Here is a 24,998-nt window from a genome sequence, read left to right as displayed (position 1 = left end):
CTCCGGATGCAGCACTTGTCGACGTAGAGTTGATGAAAACATGTCTCACAGAGAGGAGATCCTCCAGCTGAGGAAACATGTTGAGACCTTTACAATGAAGCAGCGGTTTGGCATTCACTGTTTTGCTGGCTCAGACAGAGACATTCACTTTTTTCAATGTAAAATTTCCAGCAGACTCATCCAGCATGTTGTTATGTATTGTAGCATTGGTGCCGAGTACTACAATGGGTGGATTCTCTGTTCTTTATATGGCCTTTTGAGGTGGCTCGCTGTCCTTTAAAGAACTGCTTGCCTTTTGCCGCACTAGTTGCATGCGACTGTGCAGAATTGCCATTTTTTTATGGTGCTCCTGCTATTGATCATGTAATGCCAGCTCATTATTTTGGTGACTCATATAATATACCTTGTCCAGCTTCATTGCAGTATTGAGCTTACATACATAATCACCTGTCCCTGAATAAAGTTTAATGACTAATTATTGAAATTCTGTTTTTTAAAGAATCCTAATGTAATTATGTTTGACCCATGTAAGTTCATAGTAGACACATGTTTTTCATACATCTGGATCTACTTTGTAATTGTGGATATATCTTGAAACATACAGTAGTTTGAAACCTTTCTTCATTTTTAGCTCTTGATGTTTGGCACAATCTTTGAACAATGCAACTCACTTTGTTTACAGTAAGTCTAGGAATGTCTTGAAGTGATCGGGTGAAAAATGCCATAGTTAGGTCATTCTGATATTCATTCAGAAGTACAGCAGCTGGCTGATGTGGAATCTGGAAAAGAGTGCGCATATAGCCTATTCAAGGTACATTATACGGATCATAAAGAACTGATATAAAAACAGAAAACACACGTTGGATGTAGGGTGCTTTTTATGAATTCAGAGTGGTATAATGCTTAATAATTAACTTAACATGATATCATATTTGGAATGTCACATGCAGCTTTGGGCTACATATTACAAGAAGTTTAAGAAAATGTTAGATAAAATTGAGACAAGAGTTACCAGATTTGTTTCACAACTGAGAGGTATGAGTTATAAGGAAATAGTGAAATAAAACAAACAGACTAAGAGGAGACATGATGAAAGTATTTGAAATTATGAAAAAATAAAGAAAACACCAGATGTTACTTTAAACAAGTCATCTTACAAGGACACAGGCACAGCTGGAAGCCGTATTAGAGTTAATTCCACAAAAAATGTTAAACATTGTTTCACATGGAGAATTTTAAATATTTGCTGCCAGTTATCTTTCAGTATTGTGGAACCCCATAAATGGGTGTTTGTCGTATTTTAGTCTTTTTTCATTGCAGCATTTTATCTGAAAAAATACTTATTTCTGACACTCCTTCATAATTTTTATTAAGAGTCGAAGCCTTCCCAAAATTTAAACAGTGTTGACCATTGTGGTGCATAAGCATAAGTAAAAAAGTTTATCAATGAGAGTAGATTATTCAGTCAATTTACAGTATATTTATGAAATTTAATATGCTATTCTTAAATGTATTTTGGATATGTATTTATTTATAATATGTATTTTACTAATTAAACTTGTGTGTATTGTGTGTAGTTTTGTGTACATCTGACTGCTGCTATTATATGTTGGCTGATGTAAGACAATAATTCTTCTTTGTTTCAGATATAAATCAATCTATCTGCCTATTTTATATACTAATGCTATGCTGTTGAATTATACACGTATAGAAAAATATGAAAAAATTAAGCCATAAGTGTATTTATAAAAATCAGCCTATTTGCACACTCTTTGTCTCGTTCTCTTGTCCAGAGTCCCAGTACATTAAAAACGTTATTTATAATGAAGCACTACTTAGTTGGTACATGCATTGTGCAAATCTATGTAAATAACAAAATGCAGAATCTGTGTAAACAACAAAAGGCTAGTAGATGAATCCAAATTCTGTTGCTTCTGCAAAGCTGTTCATTCATCATAACTATCTTAGATGACTATCGGCTTTTTTTTTGTTTTTTTACAGATGTTATATCTACAAATCTGTACAATCCTTATTTCCGTGTCATTGGTTTTGATGTTACATCAATGGAGAGGAATTCCAGCAACTTAGTGAAAGCTGAACTTAGAATTTTTCGTGTTCCCCATCCAAAGGCCAAAGTTCTGGAGCAGAGGGTGGAATTGTATCAGGTACTATAAGAGACACTTTATTATGGCACTTTAATAGGTCAAGGAAAAGAAAAGGAAGCATGACCTAAAGAAACAAGGCACTATATGATTTTATCCTAATAGATCTGTTTGACATAATGATTGTTGTTGCTGTATTGTAGTTTTAGGTTAATTCTAAATAAGAGAGAAAATCCAAGTTGGTATTGAACAGAAAATGGTTCATTTCTGATTAGACAGTGTACTCTAATAGATTAATGCTAGCGATTTAGAAAGTGTAAGCTTTGTTAACTCTACTTACATTTGTAATTATAAATTTGTTCAGTTTTTTTTTTTGGTTGCTATCTCAAATCTGGTTTCATTTGTAAAAGTCAGAACCTTACTTGCCATATCTGAATCATACATTAATTTCAAAGTAGCAGTACAGATCCCTTTTATGACCCCACCAATGACCTCACTCAATGTCAAACATTATTCTTTTGTCTTTATTCTTTTTGTCACCTGCCCATTAACCAGCTTACAGTTTAATTTTGTAAATTACCTCTAAACAAATGACAAATGGCTAAAGTGGAGGTGGAGCAGATAAGGAATGCTGTAAAAGATTGGTTGAATTATATGAAAAGTATGGGTCTCTCTCCACGCTAAGTAGTATTATATTTTTTTTCCTTTTTAGAGGACATTTTTGCCCCCATTGATGAGAATCCAGTTGCATTTTATAAACAACAGGGCTATTTTTCATAATTTATAAAATAATATTTTACCACAGTTTAGTCTTATCAATAGCAGGCAAAACTGTAAACTGACTGTACTGTATATAAATTATGTTGCATTTGTTTATATCGAATAAATTGGTAAAATATTAAAATAATCAATTTATTGATCCAGTAAAAAGAAAATATTTCTGCTATAAGTCAGTGGTTCTTGAACTTTCAGGCTGAAGACCAATTTGCTAAAGTCAAAGACAGAACAGACCACCTGTGGTAAGGAATCGCTTGTTAGCATAATTCTGCCTCACAATCACCACATTTATTTCACAAAAGGTATTTTTGTGAAAGTACTAAAATTTGAATTAGTTCTTGCTGAAGAAAATATAACAGCAGGTAGACACTGATGATGCACACATGGGTATTGAAACATTTTGTATAAAAAAATGCAAATATATACATAGAATTATAAACTTAATGTCAGAGGCTCAAAATCATGAGAATGTTTCTGTTGTGTACTAGAAGGTCATGTGGACTACCGTGTGCCTCAAGGATGTCTACTGGCATGACAGAGAGGTTCTGGTAGATATTCCATGTTTTATGTTGTATGGTTATGTAGCTGTTTGATGCCTAAATTTTGTGAAGAGGGGTTCTTCTGTTATTAGGATGAATTTGTGTTTTTCTTATTCATACTCTTTTTGTGCACTGTCTCTATCGATTGCTGCAAACAAGTTAGATGTCACGTGTGGCTGATTAAGTTTTTTTTAGGCCTTCAGTGTCATTGCAAAGTGTGAAAAAGGAATAAAGTAATTGTGGAAGTTGAATGGTAGATGGAATGAACTTTATTTAACCAGATATTACCAGCTGGCACCCAGTTTCAACATGCAAGCATGTGCTGCAACAGAAAGATTGAGCATGGGTGTAGCATTAAACCAAGTGACAAGAACTGAGTAGATGTTATAGGCATACATTTACTTTGAATTAGGTTAAAATAGCTAAGTTTAGTGCAGATATTTTAGCATAGGCAGAGTGGTAGTGCATGGCTGATATTCCTGCCTCACAGTGCCAGGGTCTGCATGGAATTTTAATTTATGTATTGATTTCATATCAGTGAGTATCTGTGAGTTTGTGTAATCAAAAATATTCTCCTCAGCTCTTTTATTAACATATCCTCAGAAAGGGCAATTCATCATGCAATAAAAAAAATCAATAATTGGTTGGTGGGGCTTCATTCTGTTTCCTTATGCTGGGGATCTTTTGCACACACTGTGCTTTTCTTTTTCTGAGTACCTGTATATTTTTTCTTGTGCATGCGCGCGTCACATGATGGAAAATGTAACATGCAGTTGTACCATGATTATGATGAAGTAACTTTGACTTGAAAAACACAAAGCTGATCCTTTAAAGCAGCAAGGGCTAACTGATATTGACATCTATTACTTGTGTTGATATATGATTCTTATTGTTCTTAACATATTTCCTGACTTTATAAAAAGTCTGTCACTTTTTTTCTTGGTTTTTCTTTTCTTAGTGTTCCAATGCTACACACTGCAGTATCTCAAGTCTTATTAAAGTATGGTTTTCCTCTACTTTGTTTGCTCACTACTTGACTATAACCTCATTGTTGTCTCCTTGTCTGTGTGATAAAAGGTTTAACAGCCAGTGCATAGGTTTTTATTTCCTAAACAGTTTTCAACTTCAAATTGGCTGAATGTTTAAATGTTTTTATACACATCCCTAGAAGTGATTGATAATGGGACTGGGTTTAAAAAATGTTGAACAAGAGGAAGAAATGTGGGTAATTACAAGAAACAAACAGGAGAAGAGAAACATGGAACAATGCTGAAGTAAAAGCTGTTACTGAAGTACATTCATGGAATACTGCTGTAGCTTCAGGTTTTTCTTCCAACTCAGTAATTTAATAAGAAGCCAGTCCTTGTTAAAAATAGAACTTGTTATATAAAATTATATAACATATATAAAATTATATATGTTATATAGGCTTGCTAGTGATTCCATTCTGTAATGTCATATCATTTTTATATTATAGGTTTCTCTTGTACAAGAATATCATCCAAATGATTTGTGATCCAAAGCAGATTAGCAGTTGTCAGTCCTTCACTTTGTCTTCCATTACATTTCAAATATTTTATTAAACCGGATATTTCATAATCATTTCCAAGTTAGATTAGGGGCTCACTCTGGCTGCGGGTTTTTGTTCCAATCTGTGTCACAATCTGTGACAATCATTTTATCTCTAATGGCTCTTATTGTTTAATTAGCTAGTCTTTTTTTTGTCTCTTATTCTGCAATAGGTAAAGCAAAGCAGAGAAAGATTTACATTTATGGGAAATTTTGAAATATGTGCTTTTAATATTAAATGGTGTGACAGATAGGGGAGCTCTCGCTCCCTTGAACCCCTGTCCACGACTCCAGACACCAGATAAAAGTCCAAATGTTGACTTTATTAAATTGCCACAGTGCACAAAGCACACTCTCCACCACTATACTCATAAATACAAACACTAATCACAATAAACCATCCTCCAGCTCCCAGACGCGTTGTCACCCTTACACCCAGCTCAGCTCAGTCTCAGGGCTTTCCCATAGTCCTTTTATACACCCTGACCCGGAGGTGTTCCTGCCCAATCAGTCCACAGTTCCTTATTCCTTCCGGGTCAGGGTAAACAGTCCTTTTCTTCAACCCGGGAGCATGTCGTTCCTTCCTGTCACGTGACCGTGACGTACTCCCGGGTTATAGGGCACATAAGAGCCCACCAGCCCCATTACAGCGACTCCTGGTGGCCCCCAAGGTATCCAGCAGGGCTGTGTATAAACACTATATAGTCCATGAGGCCCTGCTGGAACTCGGGGCACGATCATGCTGTCAGGAGAGCTCCGCCTGGCGGCCTGGGGGTGAGGGCCGGAGTAAGAAGCCGGCAATCTTCCACAATGGTTAAATTTTTTTTTGTCATTTTCCTGTTAATTTGCCTTTTTAGGGTTTACTTCTTTAATTGTAATATAATAATGAGTTAATGAGAAAACACCAGGCAAATGCCACTGAAAGGCTTATATTACATACAGCTAGTTTGCTGTTTAGTAAATAATGGGCTAAATAACTAGAACATCTTGAAAAGCAAAATAAAATTCATGGTGATGATGATGAATATCTCAAGTGAAGATAAAAAAAAACACTAAATTATCTCCAAATAGCACACATAAATGTTAGCTACATCTTAATAAAAAATTTGCAAACCCAATTTTGTAATTTTTAAATCGAAGGTTGACACCAAAACCTCCTAACTGAGAAATAATAGCTTGTGTCTTTAGCATAGGAATTCAATTAAAAGCAGAAGTTGATTGAGATGAAAACCTGCAGTTATAGTGGTTCTCAAGGACATATTGAAAATCACTGAGATAGATGGTAAAGTGCTGGCTCCTGTAGAGGGGAGATCCAAAAGTGTAAATAGGCTTGATTTTTGTTTCACTTGAAAGTTTGTTTCTTTAACATTTCTCAACAAAATTGCCATTAATTTTGATGCACTTCTTCAACCAGTGGACACACCTTTTGAAACCGTCCTCAAAATCATCTTTTTCCACTTTTCCGGAGCATTTTGGATAGAACCGATGACTTCTCGGTTTTGGATGTTTTTCTTCCTCATGCGTGCCTTAACTCTGGGGAAAAAACAAAAGTTACAAGGGCTAGGTCTTGGGAATAAGGTTAAGCTTCAGTGAGGCTGATTGCAGAGGCATCGATAAAGAGGACAGTCTTGGTGGCTCAGTGTGTTGGTGCTTTGTTGCTGTGGAATCCAAACCACTTTGGCATTTTCTGTGGGTGTTGGAGGCCAATTCTGTAGAGATTGTTTGAAACAAAAACTTCTTTTAGGCACTACTTTACGTAGACCTTGAAGTTCATCCAGAAGAATGTTACAATGCTTGAAACTCTGGGATTTTTAAGGATAGATTTCATAATCAGGTGAAAAAAGTGTGCTTTTTTGTATTATTGAACATTTCAACCAGCCTTTTCACAATGATTTGTGGCTTCTCAGCACCTTTCAGTTTTGCAACCAAATCTTCTGTCTTGAATGTTCTGGGGCATCCTTCTATTGGTTCACTGATGATGGAGAAATGTCCGGTTTGAAATCATGTGAACATTTTAAGGTGAAACTTGGTCTATCATCGCTAAAATCATCATTCATTTTTTTCAAAACTTTCTTTAACAGCTCATTTATGTTTTTGCATGTCAGAAAACTTCAATCCACTCACAGATCACCACCACATGCACAATGTTTTATCGTATCCATGACTTTACCTTGGGAATTAAATTGAAACATTGAAGTACATGCCATAGAAGAGAAAACACAATCCAGACTTTTGGACTTTTTCTTAATTGGTAGCTGGATAAGTAAACAAGAAACAATTAAAAAGAGTGAATGCTGCTGTTTAAGACTAAAAGAATCCATTTCAAATTGCAAATCTAAACAAGTAAGCTAACTAAAGTTAATCACAAATATGCTGGTTGAGTTGTAATTGATTCAGCAATACTAATTGGCTTTAAGTTAAGAAATACGGTTGGAATAAAAAAGTGCAGCTAGTTGTTGGAAGAATCTCAATTCAATGTACAGCTTGTTGGAAGAGAATGCATAAAGATGTATTGATAAAATATATTGTGGTGTAAAAAATAGTCTGTAGAGTGTCTGTGTTTGTAGAATGTTTGTGAGAGGGATGGAAAATACTAATGTAATAAGTCAAAACTTAAATTAGCAATGGAGTTGTTTCAGAGAAAGTAAGTCATGATGCTTAGGTAATACAGACCTGCAGAGGCCATCCTGAAGCTCACAAGCAACATGTATCATTTGTCTGTCCTATTTTGAACTTCTGCCTTATCTATTGACTGCTGTCTAAACAACTGATTTTAGACCAGGGATCTCAAACTCCAGTCCTGGAGGGCCGCAGTGGCTGCAGGTTTTCATTCTAACCCTTTTCTTAATTATTGACCTGTTTTTGCTGCTAATTAACTTTTTTGAATTTATTTTAATTGACTTGTTTTTTAAGATTTGTTCCCTGGAATTTCTTCATTGTTCTTCTGAATTGCTTCATTTTTCTCCTTTAACAGAAATGAAATGTGAAATGAGTGAGCCAACAAAAGACCAACTCAGTCAAGGTCTCAGACTCCAGTCAATTTCACTCCAACCAGTTGTTTAATTAGGTGACAACTCTTGTTATTAATTAAACCTGTTCTTTAATTCCATGGCTTGTTGCTGCTCTCATTGTGCAATAGCAGATGTTTTCAAAATTGTTGATTTTGTTTCTTTACTTTTCTAAGAGCACTGGTTTCAACATTCCTGAAACCTCCATCCTTTTTATTTTCAGATATTGTATAATGGTCAAAGTTTGCTAATTATGTTTTGGCTCATTTTGGATCTCATTATAGTTTGACTGATAATTAGAAAAAAAAGCAAAGAAAAGAGACAATTATTGGGTCTGAGTCTTCAAGAGCAAGTCAATAAAAATGAATTTAAAAAAGTCAATTAGCAGCAAAAACAGGTCACTAATTAGGAAAAGGGTTAGAATGAAAACCTGCAGTCACTGTGGCCCTCTAGGACTGGAGGTTGAGATGTTTTTGTCCATGTCATAATACCTATATTAGAGACTGACAGTTGTATTTGCACACATGACAGTTCTCATTTCTGAGCTTATTAAAAAGTATGAAGACCTTTTTAGTAATCTGCCACTCTACTGCGCTGTGAGGTTCTTGTTTTTTTTTCACTTTTAGATGCAGTAAATCATTTCACTACTTTCCTCATCTAAATGGCCCTCAGTGGATTTTAGATTTGATGATTTTAGTGGACGTGTTGCATCATGTAGACTGACTGGACCTGGATTCACAAGGGAGGCAAAAGATGTTGCCTCAGTTGGTGCAAAGAGTATTTGTGTCTGTCAACAAATTCAAGCTGTTCAAGATTACCACTGTTTCTCTCTGCATTAAATGCAAATGGAAAAGCAGCCAAGGCCCTGAGATGGAGGACATCCATCCATCCATCCTCTTCCGCTTATCTGGGGTCGGGTTGCGGGGGCAGCAGCTTAAGCAGAGAGGCCCAGACTTCCCTCTCCCAGGCCACTTCTTCTAGCTCTTCCGGGAGAATCCCAAGATGTTCCCAGGCCAGCCGGGAGACGTAGTCCCTCCAGCGTGTCCTGGGTCTTCCCCAGGGCCTCCTCCCGGTTAGACGTGCCCGGAACACCTCACCAGGGAGGCGTCCAGGAGGCATCCTAATCAGATGCCAAAGCCACCTCATCTGACTCATCTCGATGCAGAGGGAGGACATCATGGTATGTTATAATGCTCGAAACTCTACTTGGGAATTTCAAGGATAGATTTCATGATCAGCTGAAATAAAACAGATTATGACTGTTTTACTGCATGAAGTTCTCTAGTGACAAATAAAGGTGTACCCCAAATAGAGGTAATGGAACTTTTTAAAGATAGCAGACTGAAATCTATTATGATGAAAGGCACTGTAGGATTTTCGATTTGTTTATCAATGGAAACAGCTCAATGGCAAACTCATAGTAATGAAGCTGTTATCAATATTTGGCTCAACTTTTGTTTGTGAATCAATTTTTTTCTGCTCTGAAACCTTGTGAAATCAAATCTGTTCTTGTTGACACACATGTCAAAAAGTTTCTTTGAGTAGGTACAACTGAATGCAAGTTAGATTTTAAAAGGATTGTAAGCAAGGCATGCCAGAAGTCCTACTGAGTCAAACACAGCAATTTGCAGGGTAAGAAGAAAAAAATCTCTTAACTGTGAGAAAGTATTGATTCACTACAAATTACTGGAAGTCATTGTGTTTGTAGGTGTGCACTTACTCACATACATAACATGATGTGGCTCTTAGTTCTGGTATGGCATTCTTTTTTGGCGCACAGTGTTTGGCAGTTGGCCAGCTCTGGTACAGATGTAGCTGTGGGAACAGAAGTGATAGTTTGGATGAGAAGTGCATTGAAAAAAATCCAAGAGCTGTCCCCCAGTCTGACTAAAGGAGTCTCACTACCATTAAACAGCAATGTTTATGAAAGCTGTGTGAGAACCAGTATGCTGAATGGAAGTGAGACATGACTGATGAAAGCGAAATATAAAGAAAAGCTGGAAAGAACAGAAATGAAAATAATCAGATGAATGAGTGGTGTGTAAAATAGTAAGAGGAAGATGATTGCCATGTTAAGAGAAAGACATAATGTGGAGGCATAGATGTGCTGAGGCGAAAGATGATATCAGCATGTGGACTGAAAGGCATAGGATAACTGGGTGAAGGTGCAGTAAGGGATGGGATGAGGTCAAGAGGGAGGCGAAAGAAGATTTGATTGGAGATGGTGTCAGATAACATGACTTCTGAGAGTGGAGTATATATGGAAATGGTCTCTAAACTAGTGGTAGTGATGATGATTGTATTTTGCTCATTTCTGAGAATTAGTTTTTGTATACTTTTCTTCATTTAGCGTTTTTTCAAAGTACCCCTTTTAACTATTTTTGATTTGTTGTACTCACTGAAGACCACACCTTGCTCATTTTTCATCAGCTTTATCTGACTAAACTTCTTCACAGCCTTGTTCATAGTCTTTGGTATTTTAAAAATCATTCTCTCTCTGTATTATGTCTCCAGTTCCTGTCCCTTGCTTCTTGATACTGCCTTCTTTGCCTCCTTGTTTGTCTGCCAGAATATTTTTCTGTTTCCCTCCCTTCCTGACTGGTTTCTTCATCTTCGTCTTATCCTTTATCATATCCTGCACCTCTCTGTTCCACCACCATGTCTCTTTGTCCCAGGTGGTCTAATTCCTGTCATCCTACCTAACACCTTTTCACCTACTCTCAATACAACTGCAGTATTCTTCTCTCACCATTTCTCTGCACTCTCAAATGACTACACTTTATTTAAAACTTTCTCCGTAAACCTGTTCCTAAGCCCTTCCTCTTTCTATCTCTGACAATTTATCCTTAGTACTGTTTGCTCTGGTTGTATTCTCTTGCTGCCTCTGATCTCCCAATCCATCACAACCACTTTATGCTACTCTCTCACAGTTTCCCCATTGATGACCTTACAATTCTTTATTAGATCTTCAATAAATGTTTGGCTTACTTCTTTAACCAGACCCACCCTTGGCCCAATAGCTCTGGCTCACTTTCCACAAGGGTCAGACAAGGCCATTGCATATTGTCTATATAGTAAATCTAGCATTTTCTGAAGATGACTGGACTAATTCTATCATTACAGGTTTTGTTTTACAGTCAGATGGCCTTCCTGACACCAACACTTTTGGTGGCAAAATTTTTAATTACTTTATTTTTGTTTTTTAATCTAATTGGTACTTTTTTACCTGTTCATCAACCTATTTACAGTCTAGTATCGCATTTTTCCAATTATATTTTACAGTTACAGAATTTATCTTTAAGATTAGTATTCTTTATATTCAGAATCAAAGGTATTTTGGGAGTTTGTGTTAACTAAAACGTGCCTGCTAATACCAAAAAGTATATATATATATCTGACAGTAGTAAATTCTCTAATCAAAACCTTAATGCCTTCATATTTCAGGGTTTTAAGTTTATTGTATGTTCAGACTTTTTAACCATGTAGTGATATGTTTATGCATTTACTAAATGTTTTTCTTTTCTATTTGAAAAATTTAAAATATTAACATATTAACACTGAAGTAATAAATATATTTTTGTTAGAAATGATTTTCCTTTAAAGAAATTGCAAGTCATACCTCATATTCTTTGACATATTTAATGAAAAATAAGAGTTGAAATGTTAAGATGATTTTCTATATTTTCTTTTTTTAGTTGCTTAAAGCTAGAGACCCTACATCACCCTCCCAGAGATACATTGACAGCAGAAATGTTCGTCCCCGTACCAAGGGAGAATGGTTATCATTTGATGTCACTGAAACAGTCAGTGACTGGCTTTCTCACCGAGGTAAGGCTCCAGTAATTTTCCATGGTTGAAAACCTTACTTTTCAACTGATATTTTATCTATGTTTAGGCTAACCAGAAAGAGATTTGTCAGAGATTATATATTTTTGACTTTTAATTAAATGGCCCTGAATCCAGCTGGGGGCGTTATCACCCTGGGAATGAGTTCTTTTGTAATTGCAGCATGTTACGTAACCCGAAACTATATAGATATAATATAAAAAGGTGATACCCCTCCCTTAGTGATACAGCGGTAATAGATCACTCAAGAGAAATAACTTAGCTTGGTTTAATGATGGCTTACGCTGCATAACAGACAAAGGAAGCTAATGGCAAGAACCCAATTTGGGAGTGGGTGCCTGATTTGTACAGTGCCATTTTCGCTGTTGCAGTGGAAGGATTTTCAGGGTGGGGTGATGTTATCTCCCATCTGTTTGTCGGCTTCAAAGGTGTGTCAGGCAATGTTCCAAGGCTTTATACTCTTTCTTCATGTGCAGGCCCCTACTTAGGTCAATCTTGCAATTACAAACAAGGTAAAAGATGATACAGTTTTATGCTCACTTTGACAGACAAAAATAGTATACAACAGTCCTCAGTCTGACTGCCCGTTTCACAGTTGTGTCTATCTGTCTTGTCTTATATTGTAATGCTTGCAAAATCTGGCTCTGTCTCAACTGTGCATGTGAGTAGAAAAAGGCAGATTTATAAGATATATTTGCACAGAGTACAGTGGCATATTAAACTTATGCTTATTACAGGCTCTGACAATAAAATAGACAAAATGAGTTAAATGTTAATGATCAGTGTATTTGACATTTTTACTAAACTAAGATTAAAATGTTCTTGAATTAAAGTCATGGTGTTATACTGCAAAATTGTGACGAGATGTCTCCAGGACAACATCATATTCTATGCCATTCGATTTAATGCCCATATGCTGTGGCTTATTTGGCTTGGCTAAAATGTCAGATTTTATCGCTTGCATGAAAAACATAACAAAGCACTTTCAAATATTGTTTTCAAAGTTAATTGAAAGATGCTATGGTATACTGTAAATGTGAATTTAAGGTATTGCAATTACAGCATATCTGCCCTACAATAATTCCTTTTTGGAAAGAAATTTTCAAATGTGCTGCATTTTTTGGTTTTGTACTGAATAAGTGCATTAGGGTCAAACTGTTGATCCTTCAGTTTCATATACATTTACTTTCTGAAATGTGTTTTTTTAATATATAAAACTTGAAAAAATGATTTTGTGAATTGTATCATGATTATTTAAAATTATTCTTCCTTAAACTTGATGCTGTGTCCAGTTCATGGTCTTTGTGGATCTGGATTTTGCACACTGACTAGGGAGCATGGCATTAGCTTTGCCTTAAAAAACAGCTTAGTTAGCTGCATCATTCCATCAACTGATGGAACTGAAACCCTGCTCAAAGTTCCATTTCAAACCTACATGCCTACTTTAACCTCTACCCAGGAAGGAAAGGGCATGTTCTATGACAAACTTAGCAAAGCCATCAGTGAAGTCCCCTCTTAAGGACTACTATTCTTCTTTGGAGACTTCAGTGCCAGAGTTGGCAGTGACAATTACAGCTGGCCTTTCTGGAAACAAAATGAAAGAACATGGTCAACACCCCCTTGAATTCTGCTGTCAGCATGACCTCTGTATCACCAACAGTTTCTTTAACACTTAGGCCTTGTTCACACGGGCGTTAAGTTTTTGGATAAACGAACTTGCTCTGAACGTCCTAGACGTTTATGTTGCATTTTGTGGTGGCGATCGATTGACTTCTACACCGCGCTCGTTGTCTCTGTCTAATGCCAGCCTGCAGCCCAAATTGTAGTTTGTGTGTTAACCTGTGGAGGCAGTGTCGGGAACTGGATATGAAAGCCCTTGTCGTTTTATTTGAGGTGCCTCCTTTCAATATGGACCATTTTGCTATGTTAGATATTAATCTTCTTGTTTTAAAAATACTCGTAATACGGTGACGTAGGGAGAGAAAAAATCGCCGCCGCTACTGGGTTCATCCTCTAACTGCACAACGTCGGGTTAAAGGAAGTTTTTTTGTACTTTATGAAGAAATGCGATATATGGGATATATCCGGTCCTCCGAAGCGTAAAATAAACGAGCAGAAAACGAACTAGAAGCGGTTTCCTTGCGCTCGTTGGGTTTTGAACGCCAAGAAAAAGCTGCATGCAACGTTTTTTTGATGCTGTATAAACGCGCTGCCGGACAAACGCACGTCACCAAAGCCCGTGTGAACACTCTCATTGACTCCTACGTGTAGAAAACACTCGCCACTTGATCCGCGCTCACCGGACGCTACGAACACAAAAAAAAACGCTCGATTTTAACGCCCGTGTGAACAAGGCTTAAATCTCAGCACAAAGTGTCATAAAGACTACTCCGGTCAAAGCACTGGGGCAAAGTTGATTTTATTTTGACAAAATACAGCATCTTATACAGTATAATGTCAAGATGGCACTCAGCTACTTCCTCGTGTGTAGAGAGGTAAAACTCCACCCAATACAGCTTCACCATTCCAGTAAGGACAGAAGGCCACACATCAGCATCGGAACGACTTGAGACCATGCAAATGTAACCAAGTTTGTGCAAGTGCTAGAGGAAGCTTTGCCTAGTCCACCTAACATCGACATCAGAAAGAGAACACTTAAAGGACACTATCTGTAACCCTGCGATGTCCACTGTATGGAAAAAGACAGTCAAGTCTGCTGATTGGTTTGAGGCCCACTCCAAGGAGTCTTCTACCCGTAATTGAGTAGAAGAGAAAAGCATTGGCAGCACACAAGTTTTTCCCACCAAAACGTACTTGGAGATGCTGTGGGCTGTGCAGAGCAAGCTGCCAGGTGGTCTGCCATTGACTACAGGCTCCAGCTGTCTTCCAAAATCCAGCAGGCTGCCGAAGCTGGCAACATCAGAGGGATGTACGATGAGATCAAGCAAGCCATCACAGAACAAAATTTCCCCATGGAAGTCAACAACTGGAGAGGACATCAAGGACTGAACAAAGCAGACAGAAGAACATTAATTGGAACTGTATGCCTGAGAGACTGTCATTGCCAAGAAAGCTCTGAATGTCATTGAGCTCTTACCTACCATGATCAAACTTGATACTAAGCCCACTTTGGAGGAACTTGGCAAAGCACTAGAGACACTTTACTTTGGGAGGGCACGTGTAAAAGATAGCATTCCACCAGAGATGCTTAAGTGAGCCAAAGGTACCCTGATTCCTGAGCTGTAAAGAATTAATTTCCAGTGCTGGAGAGAAGACCATGTATCACTATACATGAATGGAAGTGAGCATTGTCAATATCTACAAGAACAAGGGTGACAGGAGAAATTAAGGAAACTAATTGCAATATCTGCCTCCTCAGCATTGTGGGGAAACATTTTGTTAGAGTTGCTCTAAAGGAGGCGGTAGCTCCTTGCAGAGAGAGTAAACACCAAACCTCAGTGTGGGTTCATAGCAGAACAGCTACGCATCAACATGCCCTTCTTAGTTAGGTAACTGCAGGAAATTTACAGGGAACAGCGGAAACCACTATACCTTGCCTTCATTGATCTTTTAATGGCGTTCAATCTCATTAGCAGGAAGTGACATGAAGTCATGAAACTTGAGGAAGATCTGTCAAATCACTTGAACCTACTTCATGCCTGCAGAGAAAGAAAATCTGATTAAGTGCGCATTTGTCGGTGAAGGTTACTGACAAAAAAATATCACTAAGCCAATAATAAAAAAGACACAGAAAGAGAGTTTAGGTTCTGGAGAAGTTTAGGAATTTACTTCATAGTGTTATTGTAAGCACTTACGCTCAACGTGTGAATAGATACGCTGGGAAACACAGACATTCAACTGGAAGAGAGGTTACATGAGGTGGAATGTCAAAGTATTGTTACCGATTGGTTGTGCCATGCCAGTGTTAGATATGATTGGTTAGGTAAACATGGCCTGGTTTATAAAATGGGAAAACAACCAGGAAGGATCATATTTTGAGCATCTGTAGTTTAAAGATGTTTGAGTGTTGTGCTACAGAGTGTGTGTTGCTGGAGAAAATTCAAAGCTTTTCGTGTGTGTGTGTGTGGGGAGTGTGTATATACACATTTTTTTTAATATTTACTTTCCCTTTTTTACATAATTGCAGAGCATACTTCTTGCATGGAATGTAACTTGGCATTTGCCCTTTCACCACAAGTAATACACATATCAAATACTATACTAAGCCATGACCAGAAAGTCCTTCAGGTGTTAGTAACACCACATGTTGCAACATGCTATAGAATAAAGAATGGTTTGGCATATACTTTAACAGTGAAGACCACATTGGATGTGAAAAAAATAAATATTCTTAAATAAATTATCTTAATAAAGATAAGGCAACAAGCACAGATTTAAAGGGTATTTAGCATCTTGGTGCTTCTCCAAAGACTTAACCACATACATTATAGAGCACCTTGCTTGCCTTGATGTCACTACTGCTGACAACCAGTCTTTGTTTAATAAAGTCAAGAAGGACAAGCAATTGAGCATAATCCAGCTAAAGATCGTGGTGTGTAGGGCAGAGACAAAGCTAGAAAAGCTAATATGAAATTTCACAGAAACATTAAGGAAAGTAGTAAAAATAATTAATTTCAGCATTATTTTAGAAAAGGAGCAAAATTAAAATGTTCATTTTTGTAAGATGTTTAAAGAAGGCAAGGCTAAAAACACAAAGACATTAAGACAAGTACATGAGATTGGAGTAAGCTGAAGCTAACTAATTCTGTAAGAGTCTTGTAGCATACGGGTGAAGGCCAATGTGTTGTATTAATTTAGATATTACAGAGTAATTGTAAAGTCACTGTTGTTTAGAGACACAAAAAATTTATAGTCTCTTTTCCAGACAGAATTAGGAACATGTTAAGATTTCTAGCCATGAACTGGATTGCATTTTGCCAATACTAGAGTTAATTTCTTTTCAGGCAGCTGTTTTGTAAATAGTATTGCCATAAAATAGACTTATAGCTTTTTTCCATCTAACCACTTTCATTACTAATTATAGGGACCTAAGCAAAATCATGAATTCATCCTTGTTAAATCAAGCTTTCTGATTCCACAGTCTTTGTAAATTTTGATTTAAGGACAATAAACTCAACTCCTTTTTGGAAACCAAGACAGAGAATGAGGCTTCCTTATCTTTTTCCAAGAACAATTTGTGAGTGAATGATTACTATTAGAAGGAAATCATTGTTTTTAGTTCCTAATGCCAGGTCGAAAACCTTATTTATTCTATTAGTTAATGGAAGCTTCCAGCAATTTACATACAATAGGCGAAACTGGGAGATCTGTGGCAGATTGTTTCAGAGAGCACTTTCAAGCAGTTAAGATTAACAACCCTATTAAACCTATTGTAGTATATTTCACAGCCCTTGGTCATAGCCACACAGATATCTATGTCTGCATTTTTTCACAGGGTTTCAAAGACATGTTTCAAAGTAAACAGAAGAAGCTAAGGTTACTCTCAGTTTTGGGTCACATATTTCTCCTTAAATAACTTTTTACTCTCACTTTATCTTCTCTTCTTGAAGCTTTCTACTTTTCATTTCTACTATAATTTTTCATTTTTGAATCTTTGTTAGCTTTTTTTTTTCCTTCCCCCTGCCGTCCCAGCCTGACACAGACAGGCAAAGACACTGGTTCTATTCAACAAAAGCCCTTTATTCAGAGAAGGAACCCAGAGCCAAAATAGTCTCCAAGGACTGTTACCAACAGCCATAAGATTACACAAAACCCTCTCTCTTCTTCCTAGACTCTTGAAGCTTCCTTCTCCACATGTTGTGAGCAATGTTCATCCCTCTTCCTCCCGACTCTGGCCCCCAAATGAGGTGAGGCTGCTCCTTATGTTTTGTATCCTATGAGTACTTCTGGTGTCACATCCTTGTGACCCGTAAATACTTCAGGGTAAGGAGGAAGCCCTGTGGTATCTCCTGGCAGTCCTGATGAAACCCAACAGGACTGTAGCAAACTCCAACTCCCAGCATGCCCTCCAGAAATCCATGGAGCTATGGCAACTCAGGGGGCTGGCAACTAATGGTTCGGGGGAGGCAGTGCCCTTCATAAGCTACCTCACCCTGTCCTTCCATTTGGGAGGTGCCGGACAAGAATGCTGGCAACCTCTTAAAATATATATATTCACTACTTTTTCCATTACAGCCACAAACTTGATGAAAGCTGTGTAGCTGAGACATTGTGTATCTTACATTCTCTAAAAGCTGGCAAATATTTTTATCAATGACATTTTTTGATTAAAATTAATCTTTTTATGTCTGTTGCTTGAAACTGGTATATTCTAACCCTGCTTCTCAATCAGCTGGTCCTCCTCCAAATATCATGATATACGATAAGCTATAATAAAAGATTCAAAGGATTTTGGACTCTCAATGACTTTGTTCTCATGTCTTTTACTGAGTACATTGGAGGGCTATGGTCCTAAAGATAGCTTATTGGTTCTTCGATATTCATGCTACCCAACTGCTTTAGCAATTCCATTGTTTTTTTTTTCATTTAATGTCTGATGGGCATATTCAAATGGGGGCTTTTTTTAAAAAGTAGTTTTAATTTGATTTTTTTTTTTTTAACAATATTTCATTATTTTTCTTTTGTGAGCATCACTATTTAATGCATTTTGTCTCTATGATGCTTCTTGATTGCTAGGCACATTTTAAGTAATTTAAGAAAGACTTGCTAATAATTCAAACTCAAACAAAATAGAATTTAATTCAGGAAATACTTCAGGAATTGGATTCTTGTTTGGTTTGTCATTATAGTTTTGGTTTTGTTAGCAGTCTCTGAATTCCTGTGTATCAGACCCTTGCTTCAACTATGACTACACTTTAATAACCCTCTAGCTTTTTAAGTGGCATTCTCAGTAAAATTGTTCTATAACATTTTGTCTCTTTGTGCATGAATATATTTTTTATGTCAATTTCAGAATCACTTTTACCCAGGGTACATCAGGGTCCTTTGGATTTATGTTACATGTTTTGTGCAGTAGTGACAATTTACCAGAAAAGTTTTCATTGACCATGATAAGAGTGTAACCCGGCAGAAAACCCAGTACTGGCGTGTAGGCACTCTGGTCTGCTGGAGACAGAAAGACTTCCATTCAGTGCTGTCTGTGATATGCCTCTCTAATGTCCACTCTCTTACTAACAAGATGGACAAACTATTGCTGCTGATCAGAACCAATAAGGATTATGCTTGGCTTTCTACTTTGTGAAAATCTGTTCACATGACTGGATACCAACTATTCCATGTGGATTGGGACAATGCACATTGTGGGTAGGGTTAACAGATTAGAATATTAGAAATATGGGACACTCTTAAAATCTCTCTCTATATTACTATATATATATATAAATTTATACATGCCCCCTACACACCCTGACCAATATATTATATAAAAGTAGAGACATAAATTAAAAATATAAAGTAAGAATTTTAATGGGTTATGAGGAAAAAAAAGTAAAACAATTTGAAAATGATTTAATACAAGCTAAAAAAAATTCTGTAAAAGTAAAATCATTTGAAAATATAGTGTATATAAATATTTATTTAATACAGACAGCAGAGAATTATTATTATTATTATTTAATACATGCAGTTAGAAAAAAAGTGGGCCGTGGCAAGTAGTAAAAACACACTTTGTTGACACTGTATGTTGCAATGCTGATACAGAACTGCACAGTAGTGCAGCTGGAGAGCAAAACGGTAACAGTGTTGCTGTCCTCAGCCAACCATAGCAACTGAACAAGTTGCAAACAGGCAGCAAACATTAGTTTCCTTGTTACATTTCGGTTATTTTCATCAAGAGAATCTGAGAAAAGAAAGTATAATTACTTCTAAAGTTACAACTATTCTAAAGTTACAACTAAGTACCGTAAGAAGGTAGTAAAAATATGTTTTTATTACGAAATTTGAAAATGAACTAAATACGGGACATTTGGGTGTCCCTGAAAGGTCAGTATGGGACAGGGGACAAAATTATCAAATATGCGACATGTCCTGTATATAATGGACATCTGGCAACCCTAATTGTGGAAAATCATGTGGCTGTGGCATGTGCATGTTTTTAAACAACAGGTGGTGTGTCAAAGTTTCTTATATTTGCTGTATTTCGACTGCTAACTTTGAGGCTCTTTCATTCACTGCAAACTTTTTTTATCAGCAAAGAGAATTTAGCTCAGTTATTGTGATTGAAACTTATATTCGTTCTAGTGCAAATGCTCAGTGTGCACTGGAAAGGTTGAGTGATCACATTCATGATCTGGAAAAGAAATTCCTAAGTACTGTTATTCTCATTATGGGGGACTTTAATCATAGAAATTTAAACCATGACCTGCATAAGTACCTCCACATATTCAGCTGCCCCACACGTGAGAACATAACTCTAGGCTTTTTGCACACATGCATTAACAGAGCATTCTGCCATTTTCCTCAAGCACCCACTGGAAACTCTGATCATGATATGGTCATGCCTTCTCCCAGGGGAAAGTTGAGCAGTGGAAACCGATTAAGATGGCCAGCCAGTAATGGGTTTCTGAGGCTGTTGACGTGCTGCAGGACATCTTAGGCTCCACAGACTAAGGAAGCCATGAAAGGTTGGTATAGCAGAAAAGATGAATATGCTGACACTGTTACATCCTACATCTCCTTCTGTGAGAAAGTGTGTTTCCCTAAAAACATCATAGTGAGGTGCAGTAATACAAAGCATGGTTTACTAAAGAGATAGAGAGTTTTCAGAGCTGCAAAAGACCGTGCCTACAGATCTGTAAACAGAGAGGAATACAGGAATACAAAAGCAACAATTCAGCTCAGCAATCAAAGATGCTAATGCAGTTTATAAGAAATGACTGGTTAAAGACTTCTCCAACACTAATGGTTGTTTGGTCCTCATTGTAAGAATTAACCAACTACAAACAAAGAAGCTCCAAGCCTTCCCCTCCCTTGCTTTGAACTGTCAGTACCTGATTTAGACCAGAAACCTGATTTGGATAACACTTGTATGAAAATTTGAGTGAGATCATTTTTTAAGTTAGTGTAAAATGAATTATTTTAATAATTTAATGGTAATTCTGTTCATATACTGTAAGTTTCTTGTACATGAGGTAATGTTTGTTTTGTGGCAGTAAAGAACTACCGTATTTTGCACTCCTTAAGACGCGCACCTGACCATTAGATACACTAAGATTTAGAGGAGGAAAACAAGAAAAAAAATATTCTGAACCAAATTGTGTACTGATATATGTAATAAAATATAGCAGAATAATATTTCAACCATATAAAGTCAACAGCGGCATTAAGAACCATCTTCACTGTCATTAACAAATGAGGAGAGACTTTAAGGTTCAAGCACTTTTCTAGTTTTCTGGAAACCCCAAGAACTCCTCATCGCTAGTGTCAGAATTTATGAAGCTCAGTTGCTCACAATCACTTTGCAGGAGCATGTATCTATCATCACGCATCATCATATCTATTTGGGAGGCAACATAAAGAAGAAGGACGCCTCATGCCTGGACCAACTTGGTGAGGAATGCAAGCTCTATTGTAGGCATGGAGCTGGACAGTTTGACATCCGTGGCAGAGTGACGGGCGCTGAGCAGGCTCCTGTCAATCATGGAGAATCCACTGCATCCACTGAACAGTATCATCTTCAGACAGAGGAGCAGCTTCAGCGACAGACTGCTGTCACTGCCCTGCTCCACTGACAAACTGAGGACATCGTTCCTCCCCCACACTATGCGACTCTTCAATTCCACCCAGGGGGGTTAAACGTTCACATTATACAAAGTTATTGTCTGTTTTACCTGCATTTTTATCACTCTTTAATTTAATATTGTTTTTTTATCAGTATGCTGCTGCTGGAGTATGTGAATTTACCCTTGGAATTAATAAAGTATCTATCTATCTATCTATCTATCTATCTATCTATCTATCTATCTATCTATCTATCTATCTATCTATCTATCTATCTATCTATCTATCTATCTATCTATCTATCTATCTATCATGGCATGGCATAACCTATCCAAAGCCACCAGGGGACAAAGTACGTTTGGAAAAATGCTCCCTGAAGTTGCATCGCCAGTCTGGTCTCATCTATATTTGTAATGCCACAAAGCCCTTCATCTCGTCCTTTGTTGTGGGTTTCCACTTTAAAATAATGAGAATGCGGTGTAAGCGCAGCCTGCAATTCAAAAAATTGCTCTGTGTACTTGTTTGTCTACTCTGACAGTAGCTGAAAGGCAGCCTCAGGAAAGAACAGCCTGAAGTAGTCCAGCAGCTGGTAATCTGTCGAGTCCAACATCAAGCCATGCTGTCTTGTGAAGTCCGGTAGCCAGTTTGGCTCCCACAGATCCATGTCTGGGTATTCTTCCCATACGAACCTTGCCGTAGGTGCATCGGCTGCGTGAATACGCTCAGCTGGGGCAGCATCCGCTGGTGTCCGATCAGCTGATGCCAGTTCCTCACTCTCTTGCTTGATCTCCTGATCACTCTCAACAAAATCTGATTTGGAAAAATCAGTGTCCGATTCAGCGATAATACACAAATCTGTTGAATATTTTGTTTTCTGCACTCGCTTTGCTCCCTCGCGAGATGTCGATGCCATCTTGCCTTTGTTTACATTTGTTTACATTTTGTAACTCACTCATACTCAAAGATTAGATGCAGAGTCAATGAGTCTAACATTCCTCCAAGCAGAGCGTGAATGCCTGTAATGTAACAGTGAGTTTTGTCACAATTAACAGCTGATTGTTCCCCTCTACCCCTGGATGTCGACTTTTGTCAGGTAATACACATCATGGGTCTGTAATGCAATATTCGCTTCATAAGACGCCCAGACACTTCCACTCTTCTTTTGGGGGAAAAAAAAGTGCGTCTTATGGAGCGAAAAATACAGTAAATTTGGTTTGTACATCATCCTATCTGTTAGTCTGCATGTTGATTGTTCAGGTTGTGTCTTTAATCATATATTTACTTTTTAAACAGCAAAAATATTTGTTTATTTCTAGATTCACTCTTTCAATAAACAACAAAAGCATTTTATATTTGTCGATGTTGTAAAAATGTCATAAAAGACTATCGTAAAATGATAACGGAAATTATGTTCATTTGCTGTGCTGTTCAAATCAGGTATTGATATGTCCAAAAAGCTGAAAATGTTTTATTGCAGATTTGACAATCAGTGACCACCACTTCCCACCACTCACATAGTTGACGCTGAAGAAAAAGCACTTATTCACATCTTACTTGATCTTGTTTATTGCTGTAATTCACCATTTTGTTTCCTGCCCAACAGCAGCCCTGTTCTCTTTTCTAAATCTCCAGGGGTTCTCTGCAGACCATGGTGATGCATGCAGACATTTCAGAAAATGTAGTATCAGGAAATCAGCTGGGCTGGATGGCATCTCACCTTTAATACTAAGGCATTGTGCAAATCTGATTGCTCTGGTCTACGCTTGGATTTTCATCAGCTCTCTCAATTATGCAGAGTTCAAGATTATTTTAAAGTGGCTAAAATCATTGCAGTTCCCAAAAAAGACAAAATAACTGGACTAAATGATTACAGACCAGTTGCTCTGACTTCAATGGTTATGAAACCCTTTGAATATCTGATGCTGGCCTGTCTCAGATTCCTCTCCTCAACCTTTTGCAATCTGCTTATAGGGCAAATCGCTCAGTTGATGATGCAGTTAATCTGTCCCATCACTACATTCTTCAATAGCTAGACTCTCCCAACATGTCTGTCAAGATCTTGTTTGTGGATTTCAGTTTGGCCTTCAACATCATTTTTCCAAGGCTGCTCCTCAGCAAACAAACTCGCCCTACTGTTCCTCCTAGCATTGGCCAGTGAATCCTGTCTAACAGAGGTGGTGCCATCACCTGTCTTACCCAACGTCTGTTAATAAAGGATCTCAACAAGGTTGCATACTCTCTCCATTTCTTTTTTTAAACTGTAAACAAATGACTATATCTCTGCAGACAGATTTGCCTACTCTCTCCACTTCTTTTTTATACTGTACACAAATGACTATACAGTATCTCTGCAGATAGATCTGTCAAGATCTTAGTTTGCAGATTACACAACTGTAGTGGGACTCATTTCCAACAATTTTGAGGCCTTCTATTGCAAAGAAGTGGTCTTGTAATAATGTTGTCATTCCTTGTTGGCACTGTACTACAACCAGTACTGGTATGTTGCACACACCAGCAATAAAGTCTTCTGTATCAGAATCTGAAAAGATATTAGTTTGTCTCTGCCATTGTTAAAGTGAATGTTTAATCTAAATCTGTTATAATAAATACATTGTAGAGAGAGGGGATCTAGTCAAACTAACCTGTTCAGGCAAGTTTGCTCCTCTGTTACCATACTAAAATAATGGGTTGTTCTCTAGTGATTCAAAGTGAATGTCATTTAAAACTTGAAATGTTTGCATCAATGCTGTGATTATATTGTGGAAATTACAGAGAAACCAAATAATTTTAAATGTGTACTGTATTTTAAGTTTATTTTTCTTTAACTCTTTACTCGTTCAATGAAAAACTTTTACTAAATTGTTGTCCGGACTCTTAAATAGATATGATTTAGAATTATTGCATATTTTGCATATGTTAGAAAGCTGATAAATTAATAACATTTTTTTATTTTGATAATGAATTATTCAGGTTTTGTCAAGCATGGGATGCAGTAAAACTTGCTTGCAATATTTTTTTTAAGATTCTACTGCTTAAAGAGAAAATAATTATTACTGTGTCAGGCAGAGTGATTCTTCTCTTAAATTGTTCTTGTTTTGTTTTCACTGTATGGAGGTTGTACTGAAGACACAAATCTTTTATATTACTGGACATTGTATATTGTTTGACTATGTTAGCCTGTAATAAGGATGATCACGACTTTTGGAGAGAGGATATTTATGATGTTTTATTGGTATTGAACATTCATAGTACTCAAAATGCACTGAAAAATCTAATTAAATCAATGTTGGGTTAAAACTGACCTGGAAGAAATAGGAAGGAAAACAAATTTAGATGCTGTTCAAATAATAGGGTGTCTGTTTTTTTCTGTTTGCTAACAGTGGGCAATCTAGATAAATTCACAAAGTTCAGAGGTGGAT

General features: G+C 37.1%; 1 protein-coding gene across 1 annotated transcript in view; it reads left to right on the top strand.

Annotated features, from left to right (window-relative positions):
• The window catches only part of tgfb5 (transforming growth factor, beta 5), a 66,450-nt gene that overhangs the window by 19,206 nt on the left and 22,246 nt on the right, over positions 1–24,998 (top strand). The window contains exons 3-4 of the mRNA XM_039769361.1: positions 2,002–2,165; positions 11,691–11,823. Of these exons, the coding sequence (XP_039625295.1) occupies positions 2,002–2,165; positions 11,691–11,823 (297 nt within the window). The remainder of the gene's footprint in view (positions 1–2,001; positions 2,166–11,690; positions 11,824–24,998) is intronic.

The sequence above is a fragment of the Polypterus senegalus genome, chromosome 11 (assembly GCF_016835505.1).
Source record: "Polypterus senegalus isolate Bchr_013 chromosome 11, ASM1683550v1, whole genome shotgun sequence".
In the NCBI taxonomy this organism is placed as follows: domain Eukaryota; kingdom Metazoa; phylum Chordata; class Cladistia; order Polypteriformes; family Polypteridae; genus Polypterus; species Polypterus senegalus.
This window is presented reverse-complemented; position numbering and strand designations above follow the sequence as displayed.